Source organism: Syzygium oleosum, unplaced genomic scaffold (assembly GCF_021117445.2).
Source record: "Syzygium oleosum isolate NSW1041296 unplaced genomic scaffold, Sole_v2.1 Sole_v2.47, whole genome shotgun sequence".
Classification (NCBI taxonomy): domain Eukaryota; kingdom Viridiplantae; phylum Streptophyta; class Magnoliopsida; order Myrtales; family Myrtaceae; genus Syzygium; species Syzygium oleosum.
Window position 1 is genome coordinate 1,361,849 of NW_026607531.1, and position 19,729 is coordinate 1,381,577.

General features: G+C 39.7%; 1 protein-coding gene across 1 annotated transcript; it reads left to right on the top strand.

The window, feature by feature from the left end:
• The first annotated feature begins 3,045 nt into the window (after positions 1-3,045).
• On the top strand, positions 3,046-5,115 carry LOC115665535 (polyol transporter 5-like). Its single transcript, XM_030587407.1, has 4 exons — positions 3,046-3,198; positions 3,306-3,459; positions 3,559-3,905; positions 4,063-5,115. The coding sequence occupies exons 1-4, from the start codon at positions 3,046-3,048 to the stop codon at positions 5,113-5,115; spliced, it is 1,707 nt and encodes a 568-aa protein (XP_030443267.1).
• The last annotated feature ends 14,614 nt before the right edge of the window (positions 5,116-19,729 follow it).

Sequence of the window (19,729 nt, forward strand, 5' to 3'; positions counted from 1 at the left end):
CTGCGGCGGCCGCCGGACCTCGGCGGCGCCGGGTCGCGCAACCCGAGCACCGCCCGAGGTCGGCGGATCCAGCGGCGGCCGCCGGGTCGCGACCCCAAGTGCGGCGGTCGCCGGAGGTCGCCCGACCCCCAGTGGCGGTGGCATCGCTGAGGGTCGCTCGACCCGGACACCGCTCAGGGTCGCCCCGCCTCGAGGCGGCGCTCGGGTCGCGACCCGGATCCGGATCGCGCGACCCAAGCGCTCGCGTGAGGTCGGGCGACCCCAGTGCGGTGGTCGCCGGGGTCGGGCGACCCCCTGAGCGGTGGTCGCCGGAGGTCGGCCGACCTCGAGGCGAGGCCAGGGCGGCGGCGAGATCTCGGCCGCCGGAGGTTGGCCGGCCGGCCGTTTTGGCTTGCTCGGCCGGGATCGCCCGCGATCTTGGTTCGAGCCAAAAAAATTTTTTAAAAAATATTAGCAAAAGTCCTTTACAAAATTAAGATTTTACCAAACGGTATTTAGACCAAAGTTGTTTTCAAATGTGATTTTAAAAGACACGTTACCAAACACTACTTGCATTTCGGAAAACCCCTTTAACTCAAAGGTATTTGCATTTTGCCAAATGCATTCCCCCAAAGCCGAACCAAACAGGCCCTAAGTTGGTGAATGGGAGGGACCAACTTGATTTTTCCTCTCCTTCCCCCATGCCAAGCTGAGTTGGGTAAGGAAAAAGGTGACTCAGGCCGGGTCGGGTTGGATCTGACCAACCCAGCTAACCCAAGTTGATTTTAAATTGCAAATTGAACCTCCATTTGACCAATTTTCACAATTCTGCCCCAAATTTCAATTCCTTGGCATATTTTAAGGTAAAATATGCCATCAATTTGAATTTTTATTTCAATTAAGCCCAAAAACCTTAAATTTGAATTCAATTCAATTGGGTTTTTATTTAATTGAAGGTTCAAATGATCTAATTATGCTATTCCAAGGCCAAAATCGGATTTCCCATGATCAATCACCCTTAGGGAAGGCATGAATTTCGATCGAAAATTTCAAATTGAATGAAATCCCCAATTTGAGTCCTAAAATCTCTAATTTTCAATTAATTTTGGGGCTTTTCAATTATTTTGTCAAATTGTGAAATTGGACTGACCAATATGCAATTCAAGATCCCAGAATCAATGGTTGTGAAGACACTATAACCCGAAAATTCCTAGAATAACTTAATTGGATTTTTAGTTCAATTAGAATATGAAATTACCCAAATTTGGGGAAAATGTATTCCCAATTGAAATTTTGTAAAATTGAAGTTTCAGGGATAACATTACAATTGAAATAAGACTAATGACTATTTTTGGGAAATTTTTGGACTTCATTTGGTATTTTTATTGATTTTATTTATATTTTTATCAAAATAAATTGAAGAAAAATTAAATAAAAATCTAGAAAAATTATTTTTTTGTTTAGAAATAGGTTCTTAAGCATGGCCAAGGTTCATCATCCTAATTTTGTGATTTTTACGTAAAATTAAAAATTGAACCAAAAATCAGATATCAACAACAGTTTATATAAATGTCAAGGCGTTTTGAGATCCAACATTGATGGTATGATAAATAGAATGAGACACCTTTCTCTTGTGCATACATTTCTATAACCTATTTTGTATGTCGAATGCTCTAAAACACATGAATAAATTACATATATGATCCATAAGGTGTACTTGTATCAACAATGCATATATTACTAGTCTTTGCCCATTTCATAATAGTATTATCCATTTTCAGGAAATTAAATGTCTCTTTTGACCATTAAGAAGAATGAAAAAAAAAACCGAATACATCTCTTGTTCTTTACTCAAACAACAACTAGAATTCACAAACCTTTAAATTTCATAAGAAGGCCACAGGAAAGCAAATGCCAACCTCGATGTTCAGTTGGAAAACGTGGACAGGAAAGTCATAAATATATATGATCATTCAAGACAACCTTTATGAGATGACTATGTGTGCATTGGCGGTATCACAGAAGAAATTAAACATTCTCTGAGGTCCTTTTCATTTCTTCATAAGACCCACGTTTGAGCATGATGCAATTAACGATCCTAAATGAGATGTCTAACCAAAAAAATTTGATGCAATAAAAGGCTTGGACATCTTTTTCTTTACCGCTGAAAAGGGAATGGTGTTTTAAACAGTGATTGATTTGAATGATTAACCGTACGAATCTTACTAACCGCGAAAATACAATCGAAAACACTGATTGCTTGGGGACCAATAATCAGTGCCAAAGGGGAAGAAATGCTGGAAGTTGTGAGCTAAAACCGAGGACTCGTTCGGACATGGGAAATGAAGTCAATATAATGTGAATAGGAGCCCCGTTTTCCTTTTATGACAATGTTTGTCTAATTGAAATGGGGCAGAAGGGAATTGACGATTGGCTTCATTACCGCATTTTCATTAATACGTGGGAAGTGGCAATAAAAGAAAATATGTTGTTTTCATCACTCGAGACAACTTCCACACCAAGACTTAAAATCAACCCTGTTTATTTTATGAAAGATACAATTCCAGAAGACAACTTCTACAACATTCAGCTTTCCGGCTTTTGCGTTCTCAATATAGGAAAAGGATACTGAATGACAGGCAAGAAAATTGAATAACAGATAAGTTACACAAACTGAACTTAATATAGTCTTAGAGAGGAAATCAAAATGCGTCTGTTGAGCACGAAAGCACGTTCTTCGCCTCCTTATTTGTCTCGCTCTTCACTGAACCTCCTTATTTGTCTCGTTCTCATCTCATCCTTTACTGAACCTCCTTATCTGTCTCGTTCTTCACCTACTTATTGTGAACCTCCTTATTTGTCTCGTTTTTGTCGCATTCTCCACCGAACCTCCTTATTTGTCTGGCTCTTGTCTGGTTCTTCGCCTCCTCATTTGTCGGCCGGCCACTGGGCATCCCTACCGGTTGATGCAAATCAATAATCACCTTAATTCAACTTGCAAAAGCAGCCTGCTGAAAAAAAAGCCTCGGAATTTGGGATAGAAAACAGAGTGGATCGTTCAACGTCATGGAGCACATGGAGGATGATGATGTCGTTTTGCTGTCAGATACGAGGGTAAGGGAGGAAAATCTTCAGTATTTAGAAGCACCGGACCAACCCCGCGTGGTAAATGAAAATACCAATTATCAGATTCAAGATGCTCCGGACGAATTGATGCACGTAAGTTTGCTTTTCTCATCGTCTTTTATAGCTGGTTTTTTAAATTAACACGAGTTTCTCTAGTGGCTATACACCACCGACTAAGTGCCAATTGAATTACGCTGCAGGTGTCAGAAGACGCATGCAACAATCCTGAGGTTGATGGCAACATCCAACCCAATTCGACTGAGGACCTCCATCCTCCAGTAGAGCTCCGCTTGACCAATTACGCCTTAAAATGCGCTGTCGTGGCCTCTATTACCTCCGGTTTGCTTGGTGTTTGTAAGGCCTCCATTACCTCCGTTTTGCTGGGTGTTTGTATGATTTACTTAGGAATTTTGTGATGATAAATAAGGTTTTTCTTTTTTTTTATTTCGACAGATGTAAAAGTGATGAGTGGAGGGGCGGTGCACATAAAGCAAGACCGGAAGACAACTGAAATTTCGATGGGGGCCCTAACGGGGATCCTCAACTTGTTCGTTATCCTTGGGTCGGCGATGGCAGGGTGGACCGCCGATTTGAAAGGCCGCCGCCGCACGATTGTGTTTGGGGGGGCCATCTTGTTCTTTGCAACCCTCTTCATGAGGTTTGCCCCCAGCTATGCCTTCTTCCTAATAGGCAACTTGTTCGCCAACATTGGCGTCGGCTACGCCCTTATGATCTCACCCCTCTACATCGCTGAGGTTTCCCCTACCTTCTCCCGTGGCTGCCTAACCTCCTTCCCGGAGGTACTGACTCTTTTGTTTCTTCTTTTTTTCCCTACTTTGGTAGTATCTTTTTCATTTTGTATTTGTCATAAAATTTTGTCTTTTTCTTGTTGTACTTGCGTTCTTCTTGTTAAGGGAAAGTAATTACTTTTTTTTTTATGCCGTTTTGGTGGTGTAGATATTCATCAACTGCGGCATCATCCTTGGCTACATCTTCAATTATGTTTTCTCCAAGCTCCACCTCAGCATTGGGTGGCATGTTATACTAAGCGTGGGAACAACCTCCTTGGCCATCCTCACCATTAGGGTCCTCCACATGCCGGAATCCCCCCGGTGGCTCATCATGGAGGGCCGCCTGCTTGACGCAAAGCACGTCCTTGCTAAGACCTACGGCTCCAATGAGGAGGCCGCGCTCCGGTTCACCAGCATCAAAGAGGCTGCTGGCATCCCTCCTGAATGCAACGGAGATATTGTCAATGTCAACAGGCATAGTATCTGGGAGGTTATATGGCGGGATCTCCTCCTTCACCGGACCCGGTCCATGTGCCATATTCTCGTCTGCGTCATTATGATCCACTTCTTTCACGAGGCCTTTGCCATTGACGCCGTCTTCCTCATTTTCAAGACGGCTGACATCACCTCCTCCAGCGACAAGCTCCTAATGACCTTGGCAGTTGACTTGGTAAAGACAATATCCATCCCTGTCGCTACCTTACTCCTTGATCGGGTTGGGCGACGGCCATTGCTGCTGTTCAGCACTGGCGGGATGATATTTTCCCTCACCTTCCTAGGAACATTCCTCACCATCATCGACCAAAGGGACACAAAGCTCACGTGGGAGGTGAACATGTGTATCGTCTCAGTGTTGCTCCACGCATTCTTCTTTTCTGTCGGGTTGGGGCCGGTCACGTCAGTATATAGCTCAGAGATCTTCCCACTAAGTATACGTGCGCAGGGGTGTGCAATCGGTGTCATTGCGAATCAGGTGGTGAGCATAATAATATCGATGACATTCTTCCCGCTGTACCAGGCGATCACCCTTGGTGGGACCGCCTTCTTGTTAGCGGCGATTGCGATCTCGGCATTCTTGTTCGTCTACAAGTTCATGCCAGAGACGAAGGGGCGAACGTTGGAGGAGATGGGGCTGTTTTTCGGTGAATTCACCAACTGGAGGTCTGCGGCGAGGGAGATAGAGATGCAAGGAACAGCGACGCGACCAAGACAGCAGTGAGGGGAAAATAGTGAGGCTTAGTTCATCTTCTAATTTGGTACGCTGGTTACTCAAGTATATGGAGTGAAGTGGTAACTAAGTATGGAGTCAGAGCCTCAGCTTATGTTTCTGGGGCAACTGCTGGTGAAGAGGTCATTTCGACGATGCCCTTAACTGATTTAGTCCAGGAATTAAGTCAAATTTCACGATGGGTAATGTCTCGTAATAAGGAAGCTTAAGTAATTGTTGCGCTGCGCCCCCGAGCGCGCTTGGAGGTGCTTTCGTTCAGCGGGAATGGTAGAGTGTTTCATCACTAAATGAACAAGGATCTCTCCCCGATCATACCTCACGATATAGTGGGTATTTATTAGGGTCTCTCCCCGATCATACCTCACGATATAGTGGGTATATATTTTCTGTTTAGCCTATGTTTTATTTTGGAGTCACCACTAGTCTTTAATGATTGACTAGAAACCCTATCGAGACAGGGGACAACTAACTCGATTTCTGCGAATCAGAGATTTCATAGGTAGGGGGACTTGGTTATGTTAATGATTTCGATGCAAAAATCCCAACACCCTTTCGGTACTTAATTCGATTTGAAGTGTTTAGCGTAGCATGCAATTTCTCTAGGCCTATTCGCTAATCCTCACCATTCTAAACGAGGAATCAATCAGTCATGAAAAGCATAATCAATTCAAATCACAAACAACAATCCTAATATCGTCCCTAAAATGGAAAATCAATCAAAACAAGCAAGGCCTAGTGAAGCCCTAAAGGCTTGTTTATTTTTAGGAGTCGTGCTTTTTTAGGGGTTTTAGTGTTTTTTGGGGGTTAGACGCCTTTTGGGGGTTAAGCCCCCTTTTAGGGTTTTTTAGGGGGTAAGCTCCTTTTAACATCTAAACTAGGCAATTTTCAAAAGAATAACTTGTGCACCCCAAAAAATTATAATTTCACTCAAAATGGGTGGTTACAAATATTCTAAGCCATTCTGCAATTTTTGGAATTGTGGAATTTTTGTTTTGAAAATTATTTTAATTTGGTTTTCCTACTTCCCAAATTCTAAATTTTCCATTTTTTAAATTTTTCTGAATTTTTTAAAATTTTTTTATGAATTTTCTGGATTTTTTTGTTTTTTTATGAATTTTCTGAAATTTTTTCATTTTTTATGAATTTTCGTATTTTCTGAAATTTTTCCGAAATTTTATTTTTTTTAATGATTTTCTGAAATTTTTATTTATTTATTTATTATTATTATTATTTTTTATTTTCCGGGAACGAACCTGACCGGTTCAGACCGGTCCAACTGCGTTGGACCGGCCTGACCGTCCTCTGGCCGACCTCCGGCGAGGACGGAGCCAAAATGGTACCGTTTTTGTTCTTTTTCAAAGGCACTGCACTGTTTCTAAGCATTCCAATCAGAACTGGAGAAAATTATCGACTGAAGGATTCTTCCAACTTCAACAACAACATCGATGTGTTTCGCCAAGACATCAACATGGAACCATCGAAGACAAGGTCTCTCTTCTCAACTCCTCATGTTGAGCGACGTTAATATCATCGAAAACATATATTTCAAAACAAAAGCCATTCTTCCAACAAATCAAACACACATATGCACACCGAAGGGTTCATCAAGACTTGATCATTCAAACTTCTGCATTCACAAGCTCGATAGACAGAGGCTAACCTGATCGGGAATGAAAACTGTGATCGGCGACGGTAGGAACGACGATGTCGGAGCTTTCGACGAACGAACATACTTGGGCGCCGTATTGTTTCCCTCGACCTCCCCTTTCCTGATGGAGCCGACAGATGAGCTTCGACTACATCTCGGATTCCCCCCACGTGTTTTCTTCTCCGCGTTTGTTGTCACCGTAACTGACTGCCCCCGTCTTCACAGCTCAGCAGGTGTTGTAGAAGATTTCTCTTTCGGTTTTGATCCCGTCTCGATTGCTTCCTGTATTATTTTTATCATTATTTTTCTTATTTTCGTGGCCCTTTTTAATATTTTTACTACTCTTTTTTTTTCACTTTTATTGTCTTTCGGTGTTGGGAATCCAAAATGCTCTCAAGCTTTGATATCTGTCCGTGACAATGCACAAAGGAGGAAACCCCTAAAATCATGATATTTCTCTTATCAGTGGCAAGTCAAATTAAACATTACATAGAAGCATAAACATATGGAAAAGGCAGTCGTGGTGGTGTGTAAGCATACTCAATGTGAAGCAGTATTTCAAGTTTTATCCATATAATTAGATGTCTTTTACACATATCTTCATATAAATTCCTTTGTTAGACTGTCATACGAGGCTAAATAGTATCTATTCCTTTGTCAATGATGTTTGGCCGAACTTAGGATCAAACTTGGAGCATAGGCAGCTTATGAGCATTCTAGAGTTACTTCCCCACCAGACGTGACTAAATCCTTTTCAATTCATTAAAGCTGGTTAATTTGGTTTATACTCATGTCAAATAGATCAAAAACATTCACAGTTTATATACTTGTAAACTAAATTGACAGGTTTGTTCAGGGAACAGATTGAAGTTTTCAAAGACAAAAATAGGCCTTTTTTATTTTTCTCCTTTCTAACAAGTCATAAGAATAGGTGGTACCGACCAAAAACAAAATAATAATAAGAATAGGTGGTAATAGAAAAGCACACTATAAAACAGCTAAAGCAAAATGAGCTATACGGAACTGTGATGGCATCGCAGCGATTTCCAGTAATTATATCTCAGAGATCTTCTCATCATTGCCATTGAGTCGTCTAGGACTGGACAACTGCATCACAGTCACACCAGTCTTCAGTTTAATTGTTCCAAAAGAAAATTTGTTCAGCTTTCATCATACGGATTGTTCATGTAATTCACTGGATAAAGAACCTACCCTCGCCGGCTCTCCTCTGCGGTTGACCCTCACCAGCCCAAGGTTGGAAAAAATAAAAAGGAAAGGAAAGAAGAGCAAAACAAAAATTTAGAAACCTTTTTAAAATTTAAAAAATTTCAAAGATTATTCACGTTAGCATCGCCCGGCGCTTACTAGACCTCCATATCAACGAGTTCCGGCCAAAATTATCCGAAATGATTAAATTGGAAAATCGTCAAAAGATTTAAGACTAAATCGGCAAATCGCCAAGATGTTGAGAATTAAATTGGCACAATTAAAAGGTTTATGAATGAATTGGCAAATTGTTATAAGGTTTAGTACCGAATTGGCCAAATTGAAAGGATTGTGACTAAATTAACATAATCGCAATAAGTTTAGGATGTTTTTGTTAATTTTTCCCTCGTAACCAATTCTTATGGATTTTCATGTACCCAACATCACAAGTAAAATCATACATCGCTGTGCCCTATATGCCATAGTAACAATCCTCGGCCGATGTACTCGACTTCCGCTTGTAGACTTTAGCACACCAAATCCTATTTGGTAGAACTTGTAGGGCATTCATTTTTGCTTTGAAAAAAAGAGGTTGCAATATCGACAGGATGACTCCGCAAAAATCTTATCGTATAAGCTAAAAGCCGAATCAATTATAAAAATTCCCAAAGGACCATTCAAACGTACTGTTTGCAACTTCTACTACTCTAGCTTATCTTGTTATTTAGATTTTAAAGTTAATTGTGTTACAGATAATTTTATGTAAATAAACAAACAACAAATGAATCACTTGTGTAAATACTCCGATTTGAGAAAAATTTTAAGCAAAAGAAGGATAAGATCTTCATCTGATTTTCGGAGTAGCATACCTCATAAGCACAAATGAGACCAAGATCATCAAGGCAATATAAAATGCTTGAGTGGTCTTTGGATAACCGCTTCCGCAGCGTCTTAATTTTTTCGTCCAGGTCTTTGAAACGATGTTCAAGGGAACCTTGCAACTTCAACAAGGAAGCATCAAACTGCCCATGCATAATGAAACCTCTTTAGAGTAGTTTCAGCCAACATATGTAGAGCGTGACATGGAATATTCAAGTATCATGAGGTGAACAAGCATTTGCATTTAATTAAGAATACCTTGGACCATGAAGCTTCCATCTTTTCCTTCAAAGATGCATTTGATAACTGCTGGTGGTCAAAGAACCAACATATACGTTTGGCAGAAGGAACATATACTTCTATCTCCATCCTGTCCTCGACAGTGTATATCTGTCCATGTAAATATATTCCCATATGAGTATGCTACAAGTTCATGATAATGTAATCAATGAAACAGAAAAACAGGAAAGTCTTTTGCTACCTGGGAATCCAAAATGCTCTCAAGCTTTGATATCTGTCCGTCACAATGCACAGAGGAGGAAACCCCTAAAACCATGATATTTCTCTTATCAGTGGCAAGTCAAATTAAACATCACATAGAGGCATAAACATATGGAAAATGCATTCGTGGTGGTGTGTAAGCATACTCAATGTGAAGCAGTATTTCAAGTTTTATACATATAATTAGATGTCTTTTACAAATACCTTCATATAAATTCCTTTGTTAGACTGTCATACGAGGCTAAATAGTATCTATTCCTTTGTCAATGATGTTTGGCCGAACTTAGGGTCAAACTTGGAGCATAGGCAGCTTATGAGCATACGAGAGTTACTTCCCTACCAGACGTGACTAAATCCTTTTCAATTCATTAAAGCTGGTTAATTTGGTTTATACTCATGTCAAATAGATCAAAAACATTCACAGTTTATATACTTGTAAACTAAATTGACAGGTTTGCTCCGGGAACAGATTGAAGTTTTCAAAGACAAAATAGGCCTTTTTTTTTTGTCCTTTCTAACAAGTCATAAGAATAGGTTGTAATAGAAAAGCACATTATAAAACAGCTAAAGCAAAATGAGTTATACGGAACTCTGATGGCATCGCAGCGATTTCCAGTAATTATATCTCAGAGATCTTCTCATCATTGCCATTGAGTCGTCTAGGACTGGACAACCGCATCATAGTCACACCAGTCTTCAGTTTAATTGTTCCAAAAGAAAATTTGTTCAGCTTTCATCATCAAAAGCGGATCGTGGTTAGATCTAGAACTGCTGACAGAACTAAATATTACTAAAGGACAGACACAGGTGGCTCAGAAAACAGTTTCTTCATGTTCAATATGGCACAACCATGGAGACGGGAGTAAGATTGGCTTTGAACACGAGTGAATCCTGTATTCCTTAAAATATTTTAACTCCATCTATATGCTTCACCTTTAAATTTCCTGATGAAGGTAGGGATAACTTATTTTCATAACTCCTGAATAACTAAGGCTACATGGTACCATTTTCCCAAGATCCAATAAAAGAACTGTCTGGAAAGATTTTTTTTCCCCTTTTGGAGCCGTATCTGCATATCGACATTCCAAAACAAGAGCACAAAGGAAGAAAACTCTATTCTGTAGGTTCACAACAAGTAATAGACGAAATCAGAGTACAAAAGAAAATTGGATCACCACACAGCCTTTATCTCTAGCAAGGACACAGAAGGTGGACTTAGACATTTCTTACCTTTACAAGATACAGGCCAAGATGTCATTCCAAAAATCTTTGGCTTCTTACTGCCTTTGCGATAAAATTCCTTCAATAAAACAGGCACCTTTTATGAGTAATAATTACGGTGGGAGAATCAGGCATGAAATGATGGCATGAGGATGGGCTCTAACCTTCATTATTTTTGTATAAAGGTGGTTTGTTGTGGTCCAATGGCATTTATCAAATGTCATCAGTCTCACTGCGCCCAAATCGAGGTATGCTCTTCTTGAGGCATCCAGTAAAATCTGAGGGGTCATATCCAGCACCTGTTTGATCAAAACAATACGCATCACAATTAATCCAATCAGTTGAAAAGGCTCAAATGATCTGAATCAAATGAAACAAAAATATGTATTGACATATTCCACCCCCCAAGAATGCACAGATAACATTGAGTATGCAGAGAGACATCAACTCTCCCAAAACGCTGGTTAAGTTCTATATAAACAATGCAAGTAGGATTACCAGAATACAAATAAAAATGGTAGCAGTAACATTTGCATTATGCCAAATATCCAGTTTTGAATACAAGCCCATGCGCAAAAAGAAAAAGTTAAAAGAACAATGTATACTAATTGTACAAGCAGAATTCAGAAAAGGAGACATTTTGATGTTAGCTGACCCATACACTGCTAAAGGGATCCACGAAAACAAGCGAAACTCACAAGAAGACGTAATTAAATAACATGAGAAAAAAGAGTGACAAGCGCTGCAAGAGCAAAAAAGTGAACAATTGCATCACGAAAAATATTCATATGCTAGCGGCTAGAGGCAAACTCACGTCGTGCTTGCTCAGTTCCTTCTCCCAGCTTCTCACGTTCCATTTGGCAACGCCTTTGCCTCCGTAATATTCCCCCACTTGCAGTCTGGTGTGACTGCTTATAAACTCATATTGCTGTAAGGCGAGCGATTAGCAATTGGAATAATGGAAGTAAAGGATTGCAACAATATTAAAAGGAAACACAACCTATCGTTCCAGTAGTGTACAAAATTCAGACTTTTCCTTCGATGAAAATGAAGGTGTTCGAACGAGTCGCGTGACCCAAAAGTCCACTTTCCCGTTCCGTTCCGGCGTGATCACTTTCTGTTGAAAATAACGCGGTGACAAAGTGAAGAAATCCCTATTTCCAAGGCGCGAATTTCTTCTAACAGACAGTTCATTTAAGTGTATATCCTTTTCTTTTCTTTGTATATCGTTTCTTATTAAAAGTTCAAGGGATAATTATCTTGATTGGACAAATGTAAGCAAATAGTTGAGTTGAATAAACAGATGGTATTGCAATGTCGCATTACGTATGCTTAGGCCTAATTCTCTAAAAAAACCCCAAACTTTAAGTTCAATCCCAAATTTATCTTGGACTTTTTTTTGTCTAAAAAAAAATCCTCAACTTTTAGTTTTGTCCCAAATCTACCCAGTTAACTTTCCGTCCAACAATCACCGTTAATCGTCTGACGTGTACAATTTTTCCTTCATTTCCCCCCACGTCATTTTTTCTTTTTCTCTATTTTATTTTTCTCTTTTCTCCCTTCTACGCCTGAGCTACTACTCACTGTTGAGGCGCACGGACTCCTCCGTCACAGCTTCACCGGCTCTCACCAATCGCCACCCAGACCTCCGAGCTGCGCCACAACCTCCGACGATCCCTCCGACCTCAGCTCCTTGTCACCGTAAGGGTGTCGCGGTGGCATTTGCGACCAAGATTCAAGGTTGCGACGCCATGGCCGACCGAGTTCCGAGGTCGACGCAGCGGTCGCGACCTCAATCAAAGGGTCTCCATGTCCAAATGGCGGCCTCGGCGAGGTTGCCCATGGCGTCAGCGGCCTCGATCCCTCGTCGTGACACAATGGGTGACCTCGAATCGAGGCGCAAGTCGCAGTGGCATGCCTTCGTGCGAGACAGAGATTTAAACGGCAAGGGGACAGAGCACATCGACCGCTCCAGAGGCAGGTGGGTTGTAGTGGTGTTGGAGGAGGCTAGGCGACTCACCTGGGATCTTGGCGGCGGTGGGGCTTTGGCCCCGGAGCAAGTGTTGGATATGTGCTTTATTAGCTAGGGTTTGGATGGAAATGGGTGTGTGAAAAGGAGCTCGACCACATTGAATCTGTCACGATCAACCATGAGTCTATCGCAATCGACTCGGCCGTGACTCGCGACTCAGTCTTCTTCCTCGGCTCTCTCCGCATCGACTTGGTCAGGCACAGAGGCTGTTACGCCGGCTTCGCTTCGCGTTGAGCTTCTCGAGCTTCTCCACGGTGGTCTTGCTCGCAGCAGATGTCACTGCATAATTGACGAGAAAGAAGAGCTGTGAGGCCCCTCACTGTTCATCGTCTTCTTCGTGGAATTTCACCTTCGCGGTTTGATTTTTGTCTGATTTTTCAATTTGTAAGGTGGATGTTGATTTTGTTAGTCTGTTGAAGAGTTCTTTCATTTCTTGAATTTTTGTTGCGCACGGAGAATTAAAAAGAAGAACAACATGTGGAGGTTTTGATTAGAGGACTGGAAATTGGCGATCCTTCATCAAGTCCGGTGGATAAACTGGAACTCTGCTCACTGTTCATTGGGAAAGAAGAAAAATAGATGAAAATAAAGGTGACGTGGACTGACATGTGGAAGGAAATGAAAGAAAAAAGGCACACGTGGAAATGCCACGTCGCACAACTAATGGTGATTGGTGATTGTTGGACGGAAAGTTAACTGGGTAGATTTGGGACAAAACTAAAAGTTGGGGGATTTGTTTTTTAGACAAAAAAAAGTTCAGGGTAAATCTGGGACTGAACCTGAAGTTTGGGGTTTTTTAGGGAATTAGGCCCGTATACTTATGTGTGCAAATCATTGGATGACACATTGTGGATTAATTGGGGTGCAGATTTCTACAAATCTCAGCTTTTAGAATTTTTCTACAGGTACATGCCAAAATTCGGATTAATTAAGTGAATTACTCACTTTTAAGGATCTTCGTACGGATTGTTCATGTAATTCACTGGATAAAGAGCCTACCCTCGCCGGCTCTCCTCTGCGGTTGACCCTCACCAGCCCAAGGTTGGAAAAAAAAAAAAAAAGGAAAGGAAAGAAGAGCAAAACAAAAATTCAGAAATCTTTTTAAAATTTAAAAAATTTCAAAGATTGTTTATGTTAGCGTCGCCTGGCGCTTACTAGACCTCCTTATCAACGAGTTCCGGCCAAAATTATCCAAAATGATTAAATTGACAAATCGTGAAAAGATTTAAGACTAAGGCTGTGTTCGTTTGCGGAAAAATATTTTCCGCGTTTTCCGGTGTTCGGGGGCGGAAAATGTTTTCCGTGGGAAAACATTTTCCTTCCCCACCCCCAAATCCTTCATTATTTTGAGGAAAATGATTTCCTCTTTTCACAAAGAGGAAATCATTTTCCCCCAAATTGAAGGCAAAATTGCCCATGGGAGGGAAAATATTTTCCGTGGGAGAGGAAGTTGATCGCCGGTCACCACCGTTGGCCGCCGGTTCTGGCCGCCCGCCGCCGCCGCCTGTCCTGACCCGCCCGCCGCCGCCGCCGGTCGCCGGTGAAAAATATTTTCCGAAACTTTTTCATATTGGTCGCCGAACACCGGAAAATTATGTTCCGGAAAAACATTTTCCAGGAAAATGATTTCCGGGAAAATATTTTCCAAAAGGAGAATATTTTCCGCCAAACGAACGGAGCCTAAACAAGCAAATCGTCAAAATGTTGAGAATTAAATTGGCACAATTAAAAGATTTATGAATGAATTGGCAAATTGTTATAAGGTTTAGTATCAAATTGGCCTAATTGAAATAATTATGACTGAATTAACATAATTGTAATAAGTCTCTTCCCCCCCTTGGAATCACCAGCTGAGAATTTCAAATTCATAATTTTTTGTTGACTCAATTTGAGAAAATTGCTACGTAAGAGGGAAAAAAAGTACAAGAATAGAGAATAATGGTCGGGTAATTGTTATTGTTGCTCACCCATCAATACAATCTCGACAGAAATTGATTTTTATTACTCTATTGTAAAAAACCATTTTCATGGGCGTAGATGAAACTTTAATGTATGAATTTATCGAGGAGTTATTAGATATTCTTTCAACTTTCCTACATAATATAAATTTTTAATCCACACCGTCCAATATTTTAACAATAGAATGATGGATTGCGCAAGCTCTCAGGCCATTGGTTTAAGCCTCATCAAATAACCTTTTCGTAGAATCTCCACTATTTGAACTTTCTTGTAATTTTTTAAGAATATTTTATGTGTTGATTATATTTATGACTATCTTGCCAATAAGATTATTATCTGGAGAAAAGAAGAGAAAATAACCAATCCGCTTCGTTGAATGGAGACCTGATGTATTCTCCATTCAATTGCCATTGCAGTTGAGTTATTCACACGATCGTACGTTAGAGATGTATTATCTTCATCCCAAATATTCAATTATAATCGACCTTACTTTCTATATTTGCTATTATTATCACACGTATCTTTAAAATGAATGAACAGAAAATAAGTAAATATATCGAGGAGTAACACATTGTCTTAGGAAGCCTAACCAACCACGTTTCACTAGCTATATATGAAATTATAGAGTTTGAGTGGAAAAAACAAAACATACCATACAAATACTCGTATCTCGTAAATCAAACTAAATCATAAAAAAAAAGTGAAATTGGATTAAGTTTGGCTTCGAGTGCATAATAGTGGCGAACGTGCACGCTATCGCTACTAAGGATGAGGAAGACGAGCCCAAAACAAGTTTTACTTAAAGAAAAATTATCATAACTAAGCAATGTCATAGTTATACTCACAACAACAGAGACCTCAAGTAGACAGAATGCATAGTTATAATACAACCAATTTTGCATTTGACAATTTTATGTAATACTAATATAAACTCCATATTGCATATAAAAGAAACAAAATCCTGTATTCCCTCAGCAGGCAAAGCTGACTCAACGCAAACACGAAGGGCCTGTTTGTTTGTGCTTTTTAGAAAGGAAAAAGCAACTTATTCATTTCAAAGAATTATGAAAAAATATGTGAATCTATGAGTTAGCATTTGTATGTTCTGAAAATTTCAAGTGTTTCGGTTTAAGAAAACGACAATATACATCCACCACAAGGTTTAGATTAGGGAAAAAGTGAAAGTCTATCTAGACAAGCAAGTGAAAAAGTGAAATGGATCAATTTTCCTCAGGAAACAATGTTGAATATCCAAGATCGTCAAATTCAATTCATCAAGCGAATATTGGCTGCAATAAAAGATTATACTATCTATTATCACACTGTCAGTAAGGATACCTCCTCTGCACCAATCTAATGAAAAGTGTTGGCGAGGGACAAATGCACGTTCCATGTCAACAAGTGCAACCACCATCTTCTTGGCCTCATTCTTAATTGTACAAAGCGCGGCAGTTGCAATGGCCACAACCTCATGAATGATTAAAAAACTGTGATACTATTCAAACTGTAGCTACCATGGGTACTAAAAACTAGTACCTCTCTTTTAAAAGGAGGACATCTCCCAAGACCTGGCGTAGCAGTTTCGGCAGCAGAAACAATATCCAGCAGGATATGGTGCACCTGTTCAGCCCATTGTTGACACAACGTATGACAAGGGGTAGGAAAGGAAAATCAATGCATTGCATTCTTCAAGAAACTTAATAAGGCTGTAGCAAGCAGAGCAACTTATGGAAGCAGTAAAGAAGACTCAAATGCTTGCAAAGAATGACAGGGCCAACTAAAATCAGCTACCACATCGACACAGAGCCGTGATGGCTCTTTTGCCATCTCCAAGACAATTTTTATCAGAGATCTAAGTCGTTTCTCTGGAGAGATAAAAGCAAGGTTGATAACCATCTGCCTCTAGCAAAATCTGGTATGATCACAAGGCCCAAAGATAAATATTCCAGCAGAATAGTCAGAGAAGTATGGAGATCATGAGAGGAAATAGTAAAACCAATATAACCTTTTGACGTTATCAATATCAAAATGCCAATCCAAGGGAACCTGCTTGATGTGGTTAGGAAAATTTCCCTCAAAGCTCGCAACAATCTTCGAACCACAACCCTGCAAAGTTAAAAGAAGGTTTGTAAAAATTTGTGTCATCAAGTTGAAGAAATAATGCTCGAGTAATTCTGGTGCCCTGCATCCCATATGCTACTGTTATCTCTAGAACTTAAAAGAGCGAAAGGAATCTTATTTCAAACTTTTCTTCTTCTATCTCAACCAAAAAATCAGAATTTGAGGAGACTACGTGCAGGCAAACAGAGTCGGTCTCTCAAGCACCCACATTGATTACTTTTCATCAGATGCCACAAGTCCCTAGGACCAATGATACTGGTATAGACCATATCTGACTGTCGATGGCCAGAGGAGCATCACATTTGCAGGAAACTGAATTTGGCAAAGTTAATATGTTATAGAGCACAAAAACATTTAAGACAGAATTATTGATAAAAATATACTGCTCCATCATATAAATATTTGTAAATGATATTTTGCATTTCAGAAAAACATTAGTCGATTATATTTGACATTCTAATGCATTTCATAACAAATAATGTACATTGTGTGGTTTGATATATCAGCCTTGGAATTTGTATTACAAATGAAGTGCATCCAATTCTTCGTAAATGCAAAAAAATATTTAAGAAATGAATGGATGTAATATTGTGACTCTGCACTTAAGCTTTGGAATCATATCCTTACCTCTTCTAAGGTGGCATGGGTTATGCCAAGTATTCATGCCATCCAGCTCTTTAGCTGTTGGACTGCTTATGGATGAGGCTTTATTACTTAGAAGTCTTAGAATGTTGCACCGCTTTGTCTCATGTAGTGCAATTGCAAGGAACGCAATAAAAGATTGTTTGAGGATTTAGAATCTTTGGCTGCTTCTGTGCTGTGCTCTTTTATTCAGCTTTGGACATCTTGTTCTAACTTCGCATAGTCTTGTGATTTTTGCTTTGTTTTTTGCTTTTCTTTCTTTCTTTCCTAGTACATTTCTGATCTATAAAAAAAAAAAAAAACAATGCGATGGAACTTAGCAGCGTGCTGCATATAATCACTCCCAAACTAGTTAAAGCATTATATTTTCCAATGCAGATTGTATGTCATGTATTGCAGCGTGCTGTAGAAATGAACTGTAATTTGTTTATCACCAAAATTTTTAACAGCGCACAAAAAATTATTAATTGATTGTAAGTTGGGAAAAGTTTGTCCCGCCATTTGGAAAGGGTGAAATAAACAATGGCATATTAGTTAGCACTCACTCAATTTACATAATTAGCTAACGAACAGAATGTCGGTGTAAATCCAATATATGTAAGTTGCATGAGAAGCAAGCTAACACAGCTAGAAAGGGAATCACAATTTTGGCTCTCATTCTACTCTATGAGAGTGGTTCTAACTTGTTAAAATACCCAAGCTTAAACTAATAGGTAAGAGGAAACCATATAAATTTAAGGCCCGTTGGAAAACCATAGGTAAGTACTGTGGGATATTTTAACATCCCCTCTCACAAGTAAACAGACAGCATGTTATGTGGAATTGACCAATGGAAAGCTTCGCTTGTGAAAAAAAGTGGGGGGAAACCTCGCTCTAGCCTCTAATACCATGTTAGAATATTCTATACAAGAGTTTAAACTATTATGTGGAAGGAGACGGCATGAACATAAGGCCCACTGAAACCCCATGTAAGTTTCGGCAAGATAATCAAGGATTAAAGTTGCAATAGAATTATTTGCAAAAGAAAACCTATCAACTCGAGGATGCCAGTGTCAGTTACTCAGCATTAACCGATGGATTTCGATTGGAGGATGACAGTGTTGGTAAAATTCTATAAAGATGAAATTAGCTACTTCTCATTCTTGATAGGGGGATGATCGCTCCCCCTCGTCTCTATGATTCAGTATTAGTCTGGCATTGATCATTCCCAGCGCACCAAGGTATGTTACCTTCGCTTTATCAAAATCACAACAAAAATCATGCATCTCATTGATGCTACACATTCAAACATTCGAAGAGAAAAATGTTTTCATATGGGTATCATGCTTGTGTAGGAAGTTGCATTGGGTTTTGTATGCGAAGAGAAAAATGTTATGATATGGTTATCGTGCTTGTGTAGGAGGTTGCATTGGGTTTTGTTTAAAATCTGGAAGGGGCTAAGAGGTTTGAACGAGAAATGACGCCAAACGACATGTTGACAGGTGAAGAATGCTGAGTCGACTTCGAATTCGTCAATGCGAAGAGATAGATTGAGAGGTCAATGATAAATGATCACGTGTCCCATGAGGTTATGAACCGATATCGATTTCATTAATGAAATTATTAATTGGAGGAGAACCTCTCTCACGAACTTTATTCCGTATCCCGGATTTAGTGACTCAAAACTCTCTAAAATATATGATCCCACTCCTTTACGAACTTTACTCAAATTTCTAAAATGTCGAAACAAACGAAGGATTGCCAATTCAATCTTAAATTTTTTATTATGCCAATTGAGTCCTAAACCATTTTATATTTGTCAATTGGGTCTATTCGGCCAATTTTTGCTGGAAATTACTAACACGGATAATTTTTAATAATTTTTTTTTATATTTTTTTCGATTTTCCAATTAATCTTTTATTTTTCCTTTTTTCTTTTCTTCTCTTTTCCTTCTTCTTTTTTTTTTAACTGTGGCCGACGAGAGTTGCCAGGCCCTCCCGGCCACCAGGCAAGGGGGCGTCACAGCCCTCCCCTGGCTTTGCCCAGATCTGCCCTCGCATAGCCGGCCACTATAAAAAAAAACAGAAAAAAAGAAAAAAATTAAAAAAGATTTAGGACTTAATTAGCTGGAACATGAAAAAGCTAAGGCTAAGAAAATAGAAAAAAAGAAAAAATTAGAGGAGATGGACATAGGAGAGTGTTTTCAATCATGCCTAAGAGCAATAGATGTCAACCTAACACGCTGCACTCCCGATTAAGACAGGCATCCACAAATTTCAAGCAGAAAGTGAAATATCAGAATCATGCTGTAAAAACTTGTCCTCTTCTCCGAACTAAAATTATATAGATCGCCATTGAGAATATGACTTAACAATATGAAACATTGTCAAAACATGTAGAAAGAGGAAGAACAGGA

What these genes read in the sequence shown, in the direction of transcription:
- LOC115665535 (XM_030587407.1), top strand. Translation starts at nt 3,046, where the DNA reads ATGGAGCACATGGAGGATGATGATGTCGTTTTGCTGTCAGATACGAGG. An exon ending in CTCCGGTTTGCTTGGTGTTT is followed by an intron (nt 3,460 to 3,558) that starts GTAAGGCCTCCA and finishes TTATTTCGACAG; the next exon opens with ATGTAAAAGTGATGAGTGGA. An exon ending in GCCTAACCTCCTTCCCGGAG is followed by an intron (nt 3,906 to 4,062) that starts GTACTGACTCTT and finishes TTGGTGGTGTAG; the next exon opens with ATATTCATCAACTGCGGCAT.